The sequence below is a fragment of the Capsicum annuum genome, chromosome 7, assembly GCF_002878395.1.
Source record: "Capsicum annuum cultivar UCD-10X-F1 chromosome 7, UCD10Xv1.1, whole genome shotgun sequence".
In the NCBI taxonomy this organism is placed as follows: domain Eukaryota; kingdom Viridiplantae; phylum Streptophyta; class Magnoliopsida; order Solanales; family Solanaceae; genus Capsicum; species Capsicum annuum.
In genome coordinates this window covers 82,155,051-82,177,698 of record NC_061117.1, presented here as the reverse complement: position 1 = coordinate 82,177,698, position 22,648 = coordinate 82,155,051, and the positions used below count along the sequence as shown (strand labels likewise).

Here is a 22,648-nt window from a genome sequence, read left to right as displayed (position 1 = left end):
TATTTGTGCAGTTTTGAATAGTTAAAGGTCATATTTATGCACCATCAAAGTTTAAGGTCAAAGTTATAATTTGGTGTCAAGTTTAGAATTATTTTTATGGAATAAGATAACAGAAAGTTGAAGTATGAAAAAAAAATCAAAGAGCTTAATTAATTGAATAATAATTATCAACAATATGAAAACTAAGAAGCAACACAACATTACATATTCATTTACTAAATTAAACTAAATAATTTTAGTATAATCTTTATATTAATCTAACTTATGTCTTTGTGTTGATTTTACTTTTATTTAATTATATGTTTTGATTCTTTTCATTTTTATTATACATAAAATACTAATTGTTTTCTAAAAAATTTACTAAGAGGAGCAGTCCAATAAACAAAATATACAATTATATTTTATTCAAATTTTTGGGGGTCAGGTTGGACCATTTTATTCAAAAGGCCCAAAGGACCAAATTACATAAAACAAAAATCAGGTCTATGACCCGATCCAAAACAAAAGGAACTTGAAAAGTTTCCTTTATCTAATAATGTTGGATTTAGGACAAGAGTTGCCGGAATATTGTCTGTGGAGTTCCCAGCTTCGAGCCCTACTTCTGTGGGTTGTGTACCAGCTGATTCCATCATAGCTGTACGTATCAATTTCACTTCTTACAGTTGGTCGTGGTTCGCAGATGGCCATACCCAGTTTAGGAGTTGAAAATCTCTTTCTCTCTGCTTGGTGGTTGAAGATGCTGGTGAAATTCCTTACTCCTCCCTTCTTGTGAATATTTTTGGTAGCTAGTGTCTTAGATCTAGCTAAAAATAGCACAGATGTAATGTCTTTCTGACCAACTGTTGATATCCCTTTACTGTGCTTGTGTTTATCCTTAAAACTTATTCGTTGAACCATGATGAAATTAGTGAACTTAATACCATGTAATTATATCTGATGCTGCTGTTGTTTATTGCTGCTGAATGATCTTCCTCGTGATATGAGGAATTTAATCTTTGTCAATGTTTAAAAGTCTTCTCGTCTTCTCTGGTAGCTGATGAAATGTATTGTATTCCTGTATTTATTGTGATTCCATTACCTCATTTGCTAATGAGTCAGCTACCGAGTTTCCTTCTCTGAATGTATGTGTAATAGCGGCGTTTAGTGCTTGAACTAGTATTAGAATCTCCTCCATAGTACCAATGATTTCCCAGGGTATCTTCCATTGTTTTTGAATCATCTGTTTGAGGCTCAGAGAATCTGTCTCCAAGATAAAGTTTGTAAAACCTTTTTCTTGATAGTACTCTAATGATTCTTTTATTGCAATAGCTTTAGCTTCTGTGCTTGTGCCTATTCCTATACCTTTAGCTCTAGCATATACCAGATCACCTCTTTCATCTCTTATGCAAAAACCATATGAACTTATTCCTGGGTTGCCTCTACGCGTTGCATTTTAATTTTATTGGTTCTGGTTTGGTCCATAACACCTTCTGATAATGAAATCTTGGCCTATAGTTGCTCATAATGTCCACCACCTCTGGCCAAGTCCAACCCCTCGGCTTAATCCATGGATATAGCTTCTTTACCATCCCTTTTATCACTTCTTGAATATGCAACACCATTCTTGTAAATGATAAAGACCCTCCATGTTTTATAATATTCCTCCTTCCCCACAACGTCCACATAATGATAGCTGGGACAGCTTTGAGTATGTTGTTTATTTTTTAGGCTAGTTTCCTTGTACACCATGTAAGTATCATCTACTGCAATCTTGGGTTGTTGATTTGGATACCTGCAAAAATAGCAAATTGCCTCCAAAGCCTTAGAGCTATTGGGGCTATTAGTAAGTCATGTGACATGTTTTCTTTCTCCTTATCCTCACAAGACCAATATCTTGAGACCAATGCAATCCTCATCCTCTTTAAGTTATCATCTGTAGGTATTCTCCTCATCCAGGTCCTCCATAAAAAGAAATTATATTTGAATGGTAACACCTTATTCCAAATATAGTCATAATCCCTTCTTTTCTCCCTTTTCTTTCTGATGTTTTCCCAAGACAACTTAACAGTAAACTGTTCACTAGTATTTCACCTCCACCATGGCTTATTATTTTCATGACCTTCCATATAAGGTTTTATTGTCTGTATTATCAATTCCACCATCTCTTCAGATACACTATTTAAAAGTAGCTGCCTGTCCCACCTTCCATTTCTGATGAACTTACTCACCTCTATCTCTTCATCTTGAAAAATTTCTTCTTCTACATAGTATAGAGCATCCTGCTTTATCCAGTTATTATACCAAAAACTTAAGTTCCCAATTGTTACTTTCCACCAAATAAGATATTCCACCCCTTCTCTTATACTAATCATTTTCCTCCATACATGTGATGCTCCAATTCTTTTAGTCAATAAAGGATGTAGCTTCTTGCAATACTTATTCTACATATAAGAGGTCCATATTGATGATGTGGATGTTCTAAAATTCCACCAAAGTTTTGCAAAAAGTGCCTTGGACATGTCATGTAAGGATCTAAATCCTAATCCACCTTTATTTTTTGGGTAGCACATTACTTTCCATGACACCCAATGTTTATTCTTTGAGTCAGTTGCATTCCCTCAAAAGAATTTTGCAAAGATCTTGTGTAACTGATTAGTACTATGTGTTTGTGTGATATCTCGTGACTTGAGCCGGGGGTCTTTCGGAAACAGCCTTTCTACTTCATCAGAGGTAGAGGTATGGACTGCGTACATCTTACCCCCCAGACCCCACCAAGTGGAAATACACTGGGTTTGTTGTTGTTGTTGTTGTGTAACTGATTAATTACACTCACTGGGGGATTCATGGTAGATAGAATATATATGGGTATAGACTGCACTACATGAGCAATTAGAACATACCTTTCTCCATATGAAAGAAGTCTATTTTGCCAAAGTGCTAACCTCTTCATCACCTTTTTCACTAAATCCTCATAGTGTCCCTTATTCTTTCTCCCATAATACATTGGACAACCAAGGTAAGTGAAAGAAAAGTTTTCTTGTTTTATTCCAGAAATCCTTTTTATTCTGTTACTTACCACAATAGGAGTTTTCTCATACAGATAAAAGACATCTTTGTCTAGATTAATCATTTGTCTTGAAGTATATTCATATTTCCTCAATACTTCAATCATTTTCTTCATTGAGGATGAATGTCTAGAACAAAATAGTATAGTGTCATCTGCATAGGATAAGTGGTTAATGTCAGGGCTCCACTTAGGCATGCCATATCCTCTGAATTCTGTATCATTAAATAACTCATTTAGACTTCTTACTGGGACTTCAGCTGAGATAATGAACAAGGTTGGGGATAGAGGGTCCCCCTATTTTAATCCTCTTGATGATTGGAAAAAACCATAGGATTGTCCATTCAATAGCACAGAATACCAATTATTACTTATCAATCTTACCACCATGCCAAGGAGTCTTTCATCTAAGCCAAACCTTCTCAAAACCTCTACCAAGTATTTCCATGAAACCCTATCATAAGCCTTTGCCATGTCCAGTTTCATTACAATATTGTGCATCTTGTTCCTTCTGTTAATATCTCTAATGATCTCTTGAGCAAGTAATACATTTTCTGTAATGCTTCTCCCTTTTACAAAGCCAGCCTGGTTGCTAGACATGATATTAGGGTACACCTCCACTATTCTGATATGTATCAGTTTTGAAATAATCTTATTACAAAAAGTGCTTAGACTAATAGGTCTTAAATCACCAAAGGTACTTACTACATCTTTCTTTGAAATCAAAACAAGATTAGTATGAGTAATGTACCTAGGTAATTCAGCACTACAGGAGAAAGCTTTCACCATTTTAGTAATGTCTTTTCCAATTGTACCCCAGCAACTCTGAAAGAAATGTCCTGAAAATCCATCTGGTCCACTAGCACTATCCCCATTCAAAGACATTACCACTTGCTTTACTTCTTATTCTTTAGGCATTCTAATCATTCTGGTATTTTTTTCATCAAAAATCCTTTTTGGAATACAACTCAGCATGTCATAATCATTAACTTCCTGTTGCTCTCTAAACTACTCCACGAATACTTTCACAACTTTCTCTTCAATACTTTGAGGTGATGTGATAATATCGCCTTGACATGTTTGGATTTCAGTCACTTGCATTTTTTTCCTCCCCCCTTAACATATGAATGAAAAAATCTTTTATTTCTATCTCCATCTGTAAACCATTGCATGCCTGCCTTTTGTTTCCAATATTCCTCCTCTATCTTCCTTAATCTTTTTAGATCAGCTTTAGCTTTACTTAATTTCTCTCTATTTGCAGGAGTTGTCATTACTTCCAGCTGTGCTTCCTTTGCCTTTATCACATCTTCCAAAGTGGCTACCTTTTGAAAAATATCCCTGAAGGTTTCTCTACTCCAAGAAGCTAGAACTGATTGTACCTTCTTTAACTTTACTTGAACCACCTGAAAAAGAGATCCTTGTATGTTTTCCTCCCAAGACTCCTTCACTATCTCTTGAAAATCCTTATGCTTAGTCCAAAAATTTAGGAACCTAAAGGATTTCTTTACCTGGACCTAATTAGTATCCCTAATAACCTGAAGAGGTGCATGATCTGAATTGATCAAGTGAGTCACTTCACAATTAGGCATGACCTGAATAAGTTCATAGTTGCCAAAAACCCTATCTAATCTTTTGAGATTGCAATCATCTTGAATTCTTCCATTCCACCAAGTGAATCTGCTTACTGTGAATCTTAATTCATTTAATGCACAGTTATTCATGCATTGAATAAAATCAAGTCTCATGTTGAGTGACTGGAAGTCCTCCTAATTTTTCAGAATCATTCATTATCACATTAAACTCCCCCCAACAATACATGGAATGTGAGTATTATTAGCAATGTCCTCTAAATCATCCCATAGCTCTAATCTTTCCAAATGACTACATCTACCATACACTGCTATTACTTGAAAAACATCTGACCCTTCTCTCAATCTGTATTCCATTGTCAGTTGCTGTGTGGAATTTGTGGTCCCAGTCTCTTCCTATTCTTCATCCCAGAAAATCTAAATTTTATTAGAAAAATTTGCTTTGGCCTTTGCTAAACCTAACCTTCTTTTGTAATCTTTTAACTCTTATGGGCTCTAAAAGGGTTCCATTAAAGCGATGTGGGAATAATTATTCCTCTTGTGGAGATCAATTAGCCGCTCAAAAGCACTTTGAGTTCTAACTGATCTAATATTCTAAAATAGGATCTTGTTAATCATTGATCACTACTGGATAAGAGGCCTGATTTACTCGTATTAATTTAAGACTTGACAGCAGTGTTTTTGTAAACTTTTACTATTCCTACTTTTCAATTGCCCTATTTGTCTAGGAGATAGGTCTCCATATCTTCCAATTTGATCTATGTTAGCTTCCATATCCGCATCCTTTCCATGGTCTTGTTTGTTCTGTTTCTCCTGCTGTGATATATTCTTAAGCTTAGGTACATCAACTTCTCCCCTTACTTGTGATTCAGTTTCTGCCACATCTGAAACATGATCTTCTTCTTTGTTAGCATTGTCTACATTTTCCTGATTTTCTGCTTGTACCTCCACTGAATCAATTGTATCTTGCTCAGCCTGTTCTTGAGCCTTAATTGAACTTTATGACTCTTCTTGCAGTGTTCCTTTGCTAATAGCTTTATCACTTTCAGCCTGTGAAGTTGATGATTTAGTGTCCTTCTCTCTATTGCTCTTCAAAGCACTTCTATCTTCCTAATTAATTTAATTCCTTTCACCTGCTTCGTTACTCAGGCCAGCTATGTTTTCCTTGTTCCCAGTAGGATTTGTGACCTTTTCCTCTAGTGCCCCAAACTTCTTATTCACTGATATGTCTTTGTCCTTCGAAGTTTGATTTCATCTCACCTCAGGTTTTCTTCCATGATTCCACCTTCTTTTACTTTGTTTCCTTTGTTGCTGTTGAAACTTTGCTTCCCCTTTGTCCTTGTCATTACTTTTGTCTTCTGTGTTGTTTTTGTTTTCTTTGCCCGTCTTCTCCTTTCTGTGCTATATTTTCTTCTGTTTCAGCCATCTCCTTCTTTTCTTTCTTTGGATACAATTCACGATGAATGATATAACATTTCTTCTTATTATGACCCTGTAACTTACATTCCGTACAGTACTTTGGAACATAGTCATATTTGATAGGAATCCATTTCTCTACCACTTCTCCTGTCTTCTTACGCATCCCAATATTGATCCTCTTAGGAAATTCCCCTAGTAAATAAACTTCCACTTCAACTCTAGTGCAGCTTGATCTTGTTTTATTTTGTGTTGCTAAATCCACCTGTAAAGGTTTTCCAATCGCAGCCGCTAATGAGAATACAACTTTTTTGGCAAAGAAATTAGGAGGCAATGATGGATAAAAGATCCATGCCACGACAATAGTTGTTTCCTCCTCAGGATTGAACATTGGATCCCATTTTAGTGTCCTCATAAGGTATGACCAGTAATTCTTGGTAATATAAAATTGAGGCTTTGATAAAAGATGTACATAATCTTCAATCTTCGTAGCCCTTATTAAGACATGTCTATTACTCAGTATGTCAATGTTGACTTCTCCCTTTAACTCACATTGCTTTGGAATTTATTTCCTCAGATCTGGAATATCTGGCCATCGCTATGAGAATTTTCCAATTACTGCATATTGTAAGTCCTACTTAATAATCATTTGATTTACTTCCTCTTCATGCCAAATCATACGTGGCTCCCTATTCAAGTACGATATCTCTTTTAATGGAATCTGTTTAATAATCTTATTATGTGCTTGTAACAGGTTTGCAAAAGTAGGTTTAGGTATTATCAAATTTTCTTGACCAGTCTCCGGTAACGGAGGCTGGCCACCGGCCACCACGACCATTGTTACCGATGACTTTACGTGTAGGCAAAACTAGGTTCCTATTTTTCCAGAGCTGGCTAGGGTTTGAAACAAAATATACAAATGAGATACATTATTTAAATAAATTTGTAACTTAATTCATGTGAGATTTTAATTTTTCTAAACAATAAAAATAAAAATATTTTTTTCTCCTACTTTTGTAACATTAACAGACATTAATAAAAACTCATTAAAGGAGAGGGGAGAAGAACCATGAGCATGATGTTTAGAGTATTTTATAGAAGTTCTTAGAATTTTTAATATAAAGTAAACTAATGTAAGGGAAATAACATAAAACAAAAAAAAAAAGAACAAATTAGTTTTTGGCTTTGTATGTGTAGAAATGAAACAAGATATTTGTGATTTTATAAAGTGCTCGAATAGCAAAGTTAATTCATATTTTATAAAACTAAAATATATAATGTAGTCTTATTCATCTTTCCAATCAAATCAATATTATTTATAAATAATATCAATAAAGCTTAAATGATTTAAAACATCTAAAACCTTAAAATGAAATGGAAAATGATAAAAGATACTAAGAAGAAAAAAACAAATAAAGAAGAAGCAGAAAATGAAATGATTATTCAACAACTTAATAGGTAATTATTATTTCTAATGATTTAATACAATAATAATTAGTGTCATTGGCAATAATGTTATAACTTGTAAGTAATATTTTTTTTTTAGGATATATGAATGACTCGACTTCTTCAGAGATGAAATATATACAACATTTATTTATTGATAAACTTTATAATAGATCTTCTTGGGCATCACTAAAATGTAAAAAATTGATCCTCGTGATTAACTTTCATGACTATTTCTAAGATTTTTAATATTAAAATTATTTATTAATATTTTCTTGTCGTAACTATGAGATCTTAGCTGAACCTGAATTTTGCTGACACATAACAATCAGAGAAAAGTGAGAATAAAAAAAACTTTTTCATTAAACACAAATAACTCCAATATAGGAAATTTCAAGTATTCAAAAATTAAATCAATAAAAAGATTATACCATGGCTTTGCTCCTCATGCCCATACCTGATCCACCAATTTTGATAACAAACAGACAAAAATATGTATATTATCATCAAAAGATACTACTTTAATAATCATCATAATTATATTATAAGAAAAAAAGTAAATAAAGAAGAAGTAGAAATTGAAGATGGGCATTCAACAATTTCAAAGGTGATTGTTATTTATAGGATGACTAATTAACTATATGAATTAAGTAAATGAGAGTTGAGGAGACGTGTAATTTAAGTTGAAAATATTAATAGATTGAGATTTCTTGTAACTCATTATATATAATTATTATAATAAATATGATAGTTTTAAAATTAGTAAATAAATTGATTAATTAAAAGAATGAATGGAAAAAATTCAAAAAAAAAAAAGATAAATAAAATCCTTTATCAAAGAGAGGTGCCACATCACCGTATCTCATTTCTCTTTTATTATTATATATAGATGGGCATTATATTGATCCAATGACCAAGATCGTTTGAAACATTTATGAAATGATCAATTGCTAAAATATAATTGTGTCTTAACTAGTCATTATTGACTTTTAGTATATTTTGTATTCTTGGTGCATTACTTAAAGGGTGTGTTTGGTACGAAGGAAAATATTTTCTGAAAAATATGTTTTAATTTTCTCATGTTTGGTTGACTTAAAAGTTTTGAAAAATATTTTTCAAATCAACTTATTTTCTTCAAATCTAAGGAAAATGACTTACCTCTAAAGGAAAGCATTTTTCAAAACTCTCTTTCAACCTTACTCTTACGTTGAAATATTCATACAACTCACCCATGCCTATTTCGACCCCCACCCCATCCCCTACCAACCCCATACAAAAGAAATTCAATTCTTTTACCACATCTCCCTACCCAAAATCAAAACCACTATCCCCCCCCCCCCCCCCCCCAAAAAATAAAATATTTCTTTTAGAAAAATCAAATTTTTCTTACCCCCTACCTGACCGCCCACCCTTACCAAACCCCCGCCCCCAAAATAAATAAATAAATTTTTTAAATTTATTTTTTGAAAATTTTTAATTTTTTTCTTACTCCATCCTCACTCCTCTACCTCGAACCCCACTCCCTACCACCCCTCATTCAAAAAAATTATATTCAAATTTTTTTCTTACCTCATTCTCCCTAACGCAAAACTCAAACCCCTGCTCCCTCTAAAAAATATTTAGTTTTTTCTAAAAGAATTTAAACTTTTTTCTTACCCTCCCCAACCAAACAGTAAAAAATATATTTCGAAAAATATTTTTCATCCGCCAGCCAAACATAAGAAAACAAGTAAGAAATTAACTTGTTTTCTAGGAAAATATTTTCCTTTGTACCAAACTCACCCAAAATCTTGATGACTACCAGTTATCATTTTGATAACAGAAGATATATAGTATATACCCTTATTCAACTTGTATATATAAGTATGTTCTTTTCCTTCATCGAAGGGATGAAAGAGATCTTCTCAATAATATTGTGTTGTTGGTGTCGGGTTTTCTCTTTGATTAAATCTTTGTTAGATTCTGGGTCCTAGTTTATATAAAAAAAATCTTATTGAATCATGGGGAATACACCCACACCACGTGAAATATCCTCAAGGACAGTAAACAAAAGCACGCCTTAATCTTTGAAAAATTCTCTACAAGTGTTCATGATGGAGTATTTTTCGTAAGATTTACAATAATTATTTAACACGTGCGCACACACACACAAAGACGGATCCATTAAGCCCGTGGGGTGCCACAACGCCCGAAAACTTTTGTTGAAACTCTATGCATACATTGGTATATATATATATATATTGTAAAATTATTAAAGTGGCACTCAAAGAATCAAAAGACACATTGGCGTCAGGGGCGGACCTACGTGATTTTCAGGTGGTTCACCATAGCCTCCTCGACAAAAAATTAAGTTGTATATATATGGTAGAAAATCTATATTTTGATACATATATTAATTTTGAACCATTTAAACCAAAGATTTGAGACATTTTAGTGGTGTTGAGCTGTGCTACTCGGGTCTCATGTACCAACCTCACTTTGTAGGTTCAATTCTCATTGGAATATGTAGGCTGTCTAATTTTTGTTTTTAATTCATTTTTCGAACCCCTGAGAAAAAATTCTGGATCCTACTTAGTGCCACAAGCAAAAGACTGCGGATATCTCTTTGGAGACGAGGGATCGATCCCTACCCGTCTGATAACTTTTTAATTAAATTTTAATCAATTCCTGTTTTTTTTCTAATTAGTAATTTCCTAATTGAATTTCTGCTTTTACGCATCATTTTTTACATATTAAGAAAGACAACTTTTTTTTTCTATTTTACCGTTAGCATTAATTATTTTTTTCTCCAAATTAATTTCAAGATACAATATAAATATTATTTAGTAGGGGATACTATGATAAACTAGTCATATTATTAATTATTTTTCTTAATGGTGTGTCAAGTCAAAATTTGACAAGTAAAAGTGAACGAAGGGAGTAATAATCTTTGATGAAAGGATGATACTTTTCTGATTACAAATAATATTTACCTACTGTTTCATTTTCATAACTTCACTAGTAGAGTGTTACACAAACAAAATTTTGTTGGGTTCGAAATCGAGAGGGCGTCATGCGGAAGCTATTAGTTGCAAACTATGAGATCATAAATCAGACGACAAAGAAAACTAAACTAAAAATATAATATTATTGATATAATTTGGTCAAGAGACCTACATATTGAGAATCTAATATTGAAAAATATTAAACCTATTGGGGGAAATCTCCTCCTAAACAAGACTCTTTAATGATTACATTGTGGATGTTATTGTGTTATGACATGAGAAAAAGGCTCTTCTATTTATAGAGTTCCAAAACCTTTCCTCCAAGAAAGAGGTTAGCCAAATATGGAAAAATTTTATATTTTTCTTTTATGAAAACTAAAAGTAATTATAATATTACTTTTATTTCTCTTCTAAGAAAATTCAAACTTAAATTTGGTAAGAAAATCAGGGTAAAAATCTAACAAATCTTCCTTTATTGGCTTGATTTTCTTGACTCGATCCGTCTTTTTCATGTCATATGTATAATTTTGATTTTTCACATAATCTTCATTACTGCCTCTTGCCATGGTTAAAAATAAAGTTGAAAATATTATGGGTTAAAAATTGGTTTTAAAAAATATCTTATTTTTACTTTTAAAGATGCAACAGCAGGAATATTGAAATATGCTTAAAACTTCATCTCCACATGTAGTTGGATAAAAGTCTTCATTATCATTAAAATTGATTAGAACCGTCTTGAACTTGTCTGCAACCTCGTTTCACCAAACCACTGGGTCTTTAAACCATAGGCTCTGATACCACTTGTTGGGTTCGAAATCAAGAGAGCGTCATGTGGAAGCTATTAGTTGCAAATTATGAGATGATAAATCAGATGACAAAGAAAACTAAACTAAAATATAATATTATTGATATAATTAGGTCTCTTATAATTTGGTCAAAAGACCTACATATTGAAAATCTGATACTGAAAAACATTAAACTTATTGAGAGAAATCTCTCCCTAAACAAGACTCTTTAATGACTACATTGTGGATGCTATTGTGTTATGGTATAAGAAGAGCGGTCTTCTATTTATAGAGTTTCAAAATCTTTCCTCCAAGAAAGAGGTTAACCAACTATGGAAAAGTTTTATATTTTCCTTTTAGGAAAAGTAAAAGTAATTATGGTATTACTTTTTTTTTCCTTCTATGAAAATTAAAACTTAAATTTGGTAAGAAAATTAGAGCAAAAACCCTAACAAATTAAGTGCGGAGAGAGCATTTTTATCTATGAAGCAAATAAAAAATAAATTGTTAGTCATAGAACATATAAATAATGATGTCATTATTGGCCATAATCAAAATATGATAACTTATCATCGAGGAAAATTAGTAATTAATGACATATTTATAATGTCAATAATAATATTAAAAAGTTATTCTTGTTGTTTCGGCGGGTACAAAATCTGTATGTTTTCTATACAAACTTCAAACAAAATTCAAGAATAAGTTTTCAAGAACTACAATGAAGTTCAGCACCTTCAAATACAAGTTCAAATGAATAATCATATGAACTATCAAATGAAGTGTTTATCAATTATTAAGAAATGAAGTAGGAGCAAAAATTTAGAACCAAGTCCACCGACTTCACTTTGTATCCCTAAGGAATTTATTCCCCTCAAGTACCCGAGGTTATGAAATCTTTCCTCTCAGGATAAATGGTTCACTTTCTGAACATAGCAGGACCTCAAACTTTCAGAAACTTCGAACGTACTCAACAGGTTGATGATCACAAGAGAGTTTTAAGAAGAAGAACTTTTTTCAACTTTAAAAATTATCTTTACTTGAGGAAAAATTAAGGTATTTATAGCCATCAAGGTGTTTCTTCATGAAGAGAAGCAACAACAACAACAACAACAAACCCAGTGTATTCCCACCTAGTGGGGTCTGGGGGGGTAAGATGTACGCAGTCCATACCTCTACCTCTAAAGAAGTAGAAAGGCTGTTTCCGATAGACCCCCGGCTCAAGTCACGAGATACCACACAAACTCATAGTAAAGCACAGAATTAGATTACATAACATAAATACGGCACCCATAAGTATTAGAAAACAGAGGACAGAGGAGAAGCAATGGTTCAAAAAGGTGCACTCCTTCATAAAATTGCAACTCTTCAAAAAAGGTTCAACTCTTTAGAAAAGTCACAACTATTGAAAATTTCATAACCATTCAATTTGAAAAGGTGCCTATTTCAATTGCATCCTTTCTTTTTGCATCTTTTTTAAAAAAAATACTACCTTTTCATTTTTCATTCACACCTCAGAAATCCAACAATCTTCCACATGAATGGAAAATGGATATCTTATTAAAAATTTACAGGCAAGTATGTGATCAACAAGCAAAGATTGATTGCATCTGGATAAGTGGATTTTCCTTTGAACTTTCCGTAGTGAACATGTATCGGATGCACTCGATCAATTGGTAGATTTGATATCTTTGAACCATCGAATTTTAATGTATACCTAGACAATACATCTCACACAACTAGTCTTTTACCGTTTATAGTTCTTACGATTTTGTTCATTTCAGCCATGAACACGTCCTGGTTTTATGAAAGCGTAGAGAATAGACTTTTACTAATATTATCCTTGAAGTGGCTTCCACTTCATCCTCACATAGGTGATTTCTAAATGTTCAATCCTGTAGATTAAACTATTTGATCAAATCTGCCAAATTTGGATAACCATTAAAAAGCTTCACACCACAAGCCTTATTGTTGTTTCCTAAACATTGTCTATATCATGAGAATGGATTGAGTATATTGACAATGTTAAACCATCATTAACAACTTTTTTAGGTATCCTTGAACCTAGCTCTTGGGATCTCCAGTCTGCTAGGTAGAGTTACTGTCATGCCGACTTATCCTAGGCCATAGACCCATTCTCTCCGATGTTCTCTCAACTCCCTCTCTAGATAGGCCTTTTGTAAGTGGATCTGCTTATCCTTTGACTTCACATAGTCAACAGTGATAATTCTAATAGAGAGTAGTTATCTAAAGGTATTATATCTCCATCTTATATGACGAGATTTACCTTTATACATCATGCTCCCCGCCCTACCTATGACCGCTTGGATATCACAGTGTATACATACTGATGCCAATGGTTTGGGTCAATAAGGAATATCTTTCAAGAATTTTTGGAGCCATTCAGCTTCTTCACTGGCTTTATCTAATGCGATAAATTTAGATTCCATTATAGAGCGGGCACATGTCTGTTTGGACTATTTCTAGGAGATTGCTCTTCCACCTAAAGTAAATACATATCCATTCGTGGATTTTACTTTATTCAATTCGGAGATCCAATTTGCATCACTATATCCTTCAATTACCATTGGATATTTATTATAATGCAAAACATAGTCTTGAGTGTATTTAAGATACCCCAAACCTCTTTTCATTTCCATCCAATGAGTTTTATTGGAATTACTCGTGTACCAACTTAATTTATTATTAGCACATGCTATGTCTGGCTATGTACAGTTCATGATATACATTAAACATCCCAACACTCTTGCGTTGTCCAACTGTGAGTCATTTTCACCTTCATTCTTTTGAAGTACAAAGATCACATCTAATGTAGTCTTGGCAATACCGAAATCCAAATACTTGAACTTATCAAGTACCTTTTCAATGTAATAAGATTGTGACAATGCCAATCGTTGTGGAGTTTTATGGATTATTATTCCTAAGATCACATCCGCAACTCCAAGGTCTTTCATATCAAACTTGCTCTCAAGCATTCGTGTTGTAGCATTTATGTCAGAAATATCTCTACTGATGATCAACATGTCATCCACATATAAACAAATATTGACATTGTGATTTGTAGTGTCTTTAATGTAAACACATTTATCACGTTCGTTTATCTTAAACCCATTTGCACATGGTTTGGTCAAACTTTGCGTGACACTATTTGGGTGCTTGTTTTAGTCCATAAAGTGACTAAACAAGTTTTCACACCTTCTTTTCTTTACCAGTAACCACAAAATCCTTGAGTTGTTCCATGTAAATTTCTTCCTCCAATTCTCCATTTAGGAATGTTGTTTTCACATTCATTTGATGGATTTCAAGACCATATACCACTGCCAAGATAACTAACATCCAAATTGACGTTATCCTTGGATTTGAAGCCTTTTACTACAAGTCTTGCCTTGTATTTATCAATAGTACCATCTGCTTTCATTTTCCTTTTGAAGATCTATTTAGAACCTAAAGGTTTATTTTCTGGAGGAAGATCAACCAATTCCCAAGTATGGATGCTCAAGATTGAATCAATCTCACTCTTGACTGCCTCTTTCCAAAAGGATGAGTCTGAAGACGACATCACTTCTTTAAATATTTGAGGCTCATTTTCTAGGACAAAATATTACAAAATTCAATCCAAACGAAGTTGATGTTCTTTGATGTGTACTATGTCTTGGATTCTTATCATTATGTACATTCTCGCTTGGTTCATCTCGAGGTCGTTTAGACCCTTCACTAGACTGTACATGTCTAGTTCTATATGGATAAATGTGTTCAAAGAACTCAACATTATCTGATTTAATTATCATATTTTCATTGATATTCGGATGTTCGGATTTATGAACCAAAAACCGACATGCTTTACTACTTTTAGCATATCCTATAAACACATAGTCCATAGTCTTAGGTCCTATCTTCACCCTTTTAGGCATAGGAACTTGAACTTTCGCTAGACACCCCACACTTTGAAATATTTCAAGTTGGGTTTTCTTTATTTCCATTTTTCATATGGAATTTATAATTTCTTACTATGGGGCACTCTATTGAGTATTTGGTTAGCTATAAGGATAGCTTTCCCTACAAGTTTTGCGGTAAACCTGAACTTATAAGTAAGACATTCATCATTTTCTTTAAGGTTTGATTTTTTCTTCCCGTAATTCTATTTGATTAAGGTGAATATGGGATAGTAGTTTGATGGACAATTTCATTCTCTACATATATCTCCGTAAAAAGAGATTCATATTCTCCACCCTTATCACTTTTTATCATTTTGATCTTTTTCTCTAACTGATTTTCAACTTTCGTTTTGTATTGTCTAAAAATGTCTATTGCTTCATTCTTATTATTCAACAAATAGATATAACAGTACCTAGTGCAATCGTCAGTAAAAGTTATTAAATACTTCTCCCACCACGAGATGTTGTTGACTTCATATCATAAATATTGGTGTAGATTAAGTCTAAGAGACTAGAATTCTTTTCAACAGACTTATACAGATGCTTAGCATGCTTAAATTCCACACATATTTGACACTTTTATTTATTGCACTCAAATTTAGGCAATACTTTCAAACTAATCAATTTTTGTAAGGTTTTATAATTGACATATCCTAAATGACTATGCTACAAATTATTTGACTCTAGCAAGTAATGAGAACCTTCAGCTTTCTTCATTTCAATAACAATTACACAAAGTTCGAAAAGACCCTCATTGAGGTAGCCCTCTCCTACATATGCTTCATTCTTTCTTATTACAATTTTCTCTAAATGAACACACACTTAACCCATTTTTAATGAGAAGTGTTATCGACACTAAGTTCTTCCTAATAGTAGGAATATGGACAACATTGTTGAGAGTCAACACATTGCCAAAAGTCACTTTTAGGAATGCCTTCCCAATTCCTTCATCCTTGGTTGTTGAGTTATTTCCCATGAAGATCACTTCTTTGGGACCAATGGGATCATAAGTAGCAAAAGCTTCTTTGTCCGCTCAAACATGTCTAGTAACTCCTAAACTAAACCACCATTCATTTGGATATCCAACTAGATTGCTTTCAGTGATTATATCACATAAATTTTCAATCTTTCTAGTTGTTTCCAATATGTTTATCTAATCTCTTTTCTTGTTCTTATTTAGAACTTGACTATTTAGAGCTTTGTGGCCAACATCACAACAAATGTAGCAATTTCCTTTGAACATTTTCTTATTCTGTTCTTTCTCTTGTCCAGAAGACTTCTTCATCTTCTTATTATTTGGAGCATCATCCTTAACATAATTCGCAACCATCATTGATGATTTTTCATTCAACTCCTTATCCTCGTCTATCTTGAAATGACTCACAAGATCTTTCAGATTAGACAATTGATTTTCAATCATTATTTTTTTTTGGAATATGAGGATTTATACTTGTGAATATTTTCATTTCAAGTTTGGCCAGGCAAAGTGAAATCATTTGTCGCCATTCTTTGAAGTTCACAACAAAGTATTTTTCTAATTTCTTTTCCATTTTCATTGCTAGAGTAATACCTGAACGACTTAATGACGGAACATTGGTTGCCGTTGGGATAACATCATTTACAATCAAATCAATTTGTTGTTCAATTTCATTCGTCATTTTTTATCGATCTCTGACATACTCTTTAGTATTTCAAAATACTAACAATAAAGACTTTAATCTCTAGCCAACTTGTTTCTAGTCCATAATGAAGTTTTTATATCTTCAAATCATCAAATGAATGAAAGATGAAACATGACAAAGTTTTTATGACTTCAAATAAGAATCAAATTCAAACGGGTGAACCCCAACAGGTTTTAAACTCCACAAACCAATACAAATATTTTAACGAATCGGTAAAGTTTTTATATTCTTCAAACCGAATTTTCACACTGATTTCTCAATGAAATTTTTATATTCTTCTAACCGAGGGAGTAGAAATCAAAAGATTTTAGTCTCCATCAAATCAGACCCGATACAGATTAACCAAATACTTGATTTATAAATAATGATAATTTTTTTTCTTTCACCAAACTAGCACAAAAAATAAATATTTTTATAATTTTCTTAAAATTGTTTTTTTTCTCGGGTTTGGTAAAATCTATATTTTCCAACTATAACTTCAAACACATGTTTAAATTAACAGATGAACAATCAAATAAAGTTTAAACTCCGTATTTACAACTTTAAACTTTCAACAATAAGTTCAACCCAACTTATAAACATCAACAAAATGAAGTTCAAACTATTTTTCTGAAAAATAGCAAAACTAAATGTTAAGAGCTTCAACACAAGTTCAACTAGCTTATGAGCTATCAAAATAAAGTTTCAAGAACTTCAAACACAAGTTCAAATAGTTGAAGAACTATTAATATGAAGCTGAAACTTTTTACTGAAAAGCAATAAAACCAAACAATACAGATTAGTTGAAATTCCATAAGATTGTTGTTCTGGCGGGTACAAAATCTGTATGTTTTCTATACAAACTTCAATTAAGTTCAAGAATAAGTTTTCAAGAACTACAATGAAGTTCAACACCTTTAAATACAAGTTCAAATGAATAATCAAATGAACTATCAAATGAAGTGTTTATCAATTATTAAGGAATGAAGATGAAGCAGAAATTTAAGAACCAAGTCCACCGACTTCATGGTGTGTCTTTAAGGAATTTATTCACTTCAAGTACCTGAGGTTATGGAATCTTTCCTCCCAGGATAAAATTATTAACTTTCTGAAAGTAGCGTTACCTCAAACTTTCAAAAACTTCGAACGAATTCAGCAGTTGGATGATCACAAGAGAGTTTTTAAGAAGAAAACTTTTTTCAACTCTAAAAATTATCTTTACCTGGGGAAAAATTCATGTATTTATAGCCATCAAGGGTGTTGCTTAACGAAGAGAAGCAATGGTTCAGAAAGGTGCACCTCTTCATAAAGGTGCAATTCTTCAAAAAAAAAGTGCAACTTTTTAGAAAAGTCACAACCATTTGAAAGGTCATAATCATTCAATCCGCAAAGGTGCCTATTCAAATTGCATCATTTCTTTTTATGTCTTTCCGAAAAAAACACCTTCTTTTTATTTTTCATTCACACCTCTTAATAACCCAACAATTCTTTGTATACTTTGCTGAACCCAAACCCAAGATTGATCTAATGGACACATATGCTTGGCACCTGCAAGCTCCAAAAATCCGCCCCACGCGCGTGTGAACACACACATATATATCTTCTCTTTAATAATGCACGTACGTATAGAAAAATTTTTCCCGTGAGCGCAGATAGTTCACCACTTTTACAAGATAATTATGAACAAACTAAATTAAAGATCACTAAGTTTAAGACGATCATAATTTGCATGGAATAAAGAGGAAGAAAGATTAATTTAATATGATGATGATGATTAGTTGGAAAGGCCAAAACGAACTTGAACATCGTATTCCTTCAACCAAGTTTGCCCTTGTAAGAAGGATTCAACAGTGTAATTCAAAGCAGCATCCTTGCTTATTGAACCTTGATATCCAGCCCATTTAACTCTAGAGCCTGTTTCGGATCCAGCGCCTCTGTTGCTGTATTCCGCAAAATACAGAGTGCTCAACGCATAGTCCCCGCTAGTAGCCTCCCATCCTTCTGGATCAATCACATCAGTAATGTCTGTTTCCATTACAATCGTCCTCGAGTATTCCTTCATTGGTCGACCCAAGTAACTCTTGAACTTTGATTTTTCAGATTGAAGCGTATTGTCTGCAAAAATGCTACAGCCTTGCAAGACGGTCCCTGTGGTTTGGCGCTTGTGCGACCTTCCTTGTGCAGTAATGACATTCTTTTGATTATCCATTGGTTTCCTTAGGTAAAATTGGCAGTTTTGGAACACAGCGGCCGCGTTGCCTGAGATGATATCGACTGTGCCAGTGATGTAACATCCACGGTAGAACTGTCGATAGGTTTGAGCATAGATCACGCTTTGGTGACCTACCATGCGGCAATTCATAAATAGTGCATGATCAGCTTGGACTCTGAGAGCCACCGCTTGTAATTTTTCAGGACCTGCGGTGTTTCTGAATCCTACCTTATATGCAAGAAATCCATTTCCTGAAATAACTGCACCAAACGGAGGGGAAAAAAAGGAATAACACTGACTTGATAATGTGATGCAACAAAGGAAATGCACTAAGTAATGCGGCATTCATTATATTTCTATACGGTCAATTAAATGCTGTAACTTGTTTCCTGAGATTAATTATACCAAACTATCAACAAAATGACCACTAATCTTTTCGTTCATTAGATATTAGAAGGACAAGAATGAAAGGATAATCAACTACTAGAAATCTCTAAAGAGATTGTTTCTCATGGTAGAATTAATTAACTTATGGCATATACATTAGTAATGTAATTTACCCGATAGTAGCAACCACTCACCATATATATTTTCTAGTCACTTTTCATTAGTAACAGTTACATGAGATTATCCTTTAAATAATTTGATTATGTAAATATACTCTTGTACCATAAAATATGTTTAATTATTAACGATTCTCCTATAAAGTCCGTAGCTGGCAACCTATCTCCATTTATTTTAAACACTTACCAACAGTTGCACTTTGGTATGTTGTCAGGTCATCCACAATGTTTTTGCTCCCAGTGATGATACTCTTTTGGGATCCGTCTCCAATAAATGTAAGATTGACTTGTGACACAACTACATTCTCTTGGTAAACTCCTCCTTTAATATAGATAAAGAACCTGCATTGTCATCATGATATAAGAAAATGAAAAAGATAGATGTACCCATCTATTTGCATGATAAAGTTTGTAAAAGAATAGAGTAAATATTTGTACCTTCCTTCAAAGTTTTGAGGAACTGCCTTTACAGCTTCATTTACGGTACTAAAATTACCACTACCATCTTTTGCAACAGTGATGTTTATAAATGCCTTCATACCTTTGACTTCTTCTTCATCCAACATTCTTCGATCATCTAGATTAATCCATGCTGGAGCACCTAATCGTGTTGTAAGAAGACGTCTCTTAACACTATTATTTTGTTGCGGGGATGATGACAACCCTGAGACAACAGCAAGAGAATTGATAGTATGTTCCTGTGCTTTCTTCAGGGTGCTTTGCACGGTGGATTGGTCTGCTTCAGGGTATCCATCCACACACATGCCTTGGTATGTCAAGGCGGCACTTAACTTGTTATTGAGTTCAGCTGGTATTGTGGTGGCATCATTAATGCTGCCATCAAGCATGTAAATGGAAGCGTTCAAGTCTTTTCTGGCATCAGCAAGGAGGGCCATACAATCCTCATAAGCGACGGTCTTCTCTGGGATATCCTTGTTGATTTTTCCTAGTGCATCAATGCTGGTTGCAATCTCATCTACAGCAGCAGACACGGTTGCCTTGAGAAGATCTGTGGGTTGAGCGCCAGAGGCATTCGCTTGTAAAACTTTTGACAGAATGTCCCCACAACTTTGACTGAAATCTGTGGCTGCACATATTGCTCCTAAAGCTCCATCAGCTTGGGGTGAAGGGGCTGGGGCTGCTGCATTATCATCCTCTTGGGGTGATGGAGCAGGAGTTCCTGCCCCATCTACTGGTGGTGAAGGATGTGCTACATCCCCAGCCGGTGATGCTGCAGCACCATCCTTCTTTGGTGGAGGGACAGCAGCACCATCCTCCTTTGGCGGAGGGGCATCAGAACCTTCATTGGAAGGCGGTGCTGAATCAGCGTTAGAAGGAGAAGGTGGTGGTGATGCATCAGTCTTAGGAGGTGGTGTTGCAGGGATGGTTAGTTCTTTTGGAGGGGGCATTGAGGCGTGCTTGTTAGATTTATTAGCTGAGGCATCATCGGTCTTGTTCTTAAACACAACAAAATAGACGACAGTAGCAGCAACAGCAACAAGGATGAGGAGGAGTAATACAACTGCAATCATGATCCTCTTCTTCATCTTTTGCTGCCTTTCGAGCTTTCTCCGCTCTGAAATTTGATCAAAATCTTGAAACGCCATTTTGGATTGAGTCCGGAATTGAGACAGAGATTAGGAAGATCTCTGCCCTGGATCCCAAGCCAAGGCAGAGATGGTTACACCGAGAGCTTTCTTTGGTGCTTTCTTTGTTATTTTTTTAGCCTCTGTGTTTTCCTATTATTCGCTGGAACTTGAAAATTCATCAAACTCACTTGAGTGTGTAAATTTTACAACCATAATTTCTGTAGGAAATGGAAAAAGAAGTCTGGAGTAGAGAAATTTTAGGAATTGTTATTTGGAGTCCAGACAGTTAAAACTTCCTAAATAATGGGTGATCGATGTTTTTTCTTTCCATTCAAAACCCCATAAAAGGTTCCATTCCATTCGATTGCCGCTTTTCCTTTGACACCTATCATTTTATCTAATTAACACAATATAGACATACGCACACTTTATATTTGCCTCAAGGAAATAATATATTTAATTAGGTGGTTAAAAGAGAACTTTTTCCTATATGTTTTTCCACGACAGGCGAGGGTAAGAATCATGAATAAAGAAGTAAATTTAACATGCTGTTGTTCCTCTTTTCGTGTTTTATTAATCTTGAAGCTAATTCTGAATTGCTTGTCAAACAACTTCGACGAAGTATTTTCAGGAATTGTTGGGTCACTTGAATTATAAGTCAAAGATTTCTATCCTCAGTATTTGGAGTAAGAGCACTTCGCATGTTACATGCTTCAAACAGTTTGAGAAGATAATTATTGTTGGGGATAAAATCCGCCACAATAATAATATTGTGGTAATAAAACCAATAAATATGACAACAACAATACGATTAATCAACAAGAAGAATAAGAGCGATAATGACACCAAGATTTTACATGAAAACCCAATGAGGGAAAAAACCACGAGCCGAGAAGAGCAACTGATTTCACTATAGTAAGAAATTTTACACTTGTAGTCTGAGTAAAATAGTCTGAGAAAATATTGTTCTCCATTTGTTCACAAATCTAATGGTACCTCACATCAATGTATTTTGTTCTTGCATGATACATGGAGTTCTTGCTCAAGTTTATTGCACTTTGACTATCACAATATAGAACGTACTCTATTTACTGCAATCCAAGTTCTTGAAGGAGCTGCTTGAGCCATACCATCTTCTTGCTAGCTTCAGTAGCTGCAATATACTTTGATTTAATTGTAGAGGGTGCGACACACTTCTGCAACTTTGACTGCCATGATAAATGTAAACAAAAATTCAGTAGCAGATTTTCTATTATCAAGATCACCTACTATATCAGCTTCTGTATAGCCCTTCAAGATTGGATCAGATCCTCCAAAGAACAATAAATCTCCTGTGGTACCTCTCAAATACCTGAGTATCCACTTGACTGCTTTCTAGTGTTCTTTTCTAGGATTTTCAAGAAACCA

The 22,648-nt window shown here is 33.9% G+C and overlaps 1 protein-coding gene and 1 long non-coding RNA gene across 4 annotated transcripts; one reads left to right on the top strand and one right to left on the bottom strand.

The window, feature by feature from the left end:
* The first annotated feature begins 438 nt into the window (after positions 1 to 438).
* On the top strand, positions 439 to 19,999 carry LOC107877954. 3 transcript variants are annotated; one of them, XR_007042793.1, is made up of 6 exons: positions 529 to 742; positions 4,305 to 4,387; positions 6,369 to 6,466; positions 6,626 to 6,675; positions 18,978 to 19,422; positions 19,868 to 19,997. It is a non-coding gene; the product is annotated as an uncharacterized LOC107877954 (long non-coding RNA). The 3 variants fall into 3 exon arrangements; XR_007042791.1 differs by having other exon boundaries at positions 521 to 742; positions 4,305 to 6,466; XR_007042792.1 differs by lacking the exon at positions 18,978 to 19,422 and having other exon boundaries at positions 439 to 742; positions 4,305 to 6,466; positions 19,868 to 19,999.
* On the bottom strand, positions 18,613 to 21,599 carry LOC107877953 (probable pectinesterase/pectinesterase inhibitor 13). Its single transcript, XM_016724785.2, has 3 exons — positions 20,091 to 21,599; positions 19,840 to 19,994; positions 18,613 to 19,349 (listed from the first exon to the last, which is right to left on the bottom strand). The coding sequence occupies exons 1-3, from the start codon at positions 21,257 to 21,259 to the stop codon at positions 18,652 to 18,654; spliced, it is 2,022 nt and encodes a 673-aa protein (XP_016580271.2). The 5' UTR covers positions 21,260 to 21,599; the 3' UTR covers positions 18,613 to 18,651.
* Positions 21,600 to 22,648: the final 1,049 nt, after the last annotated feature.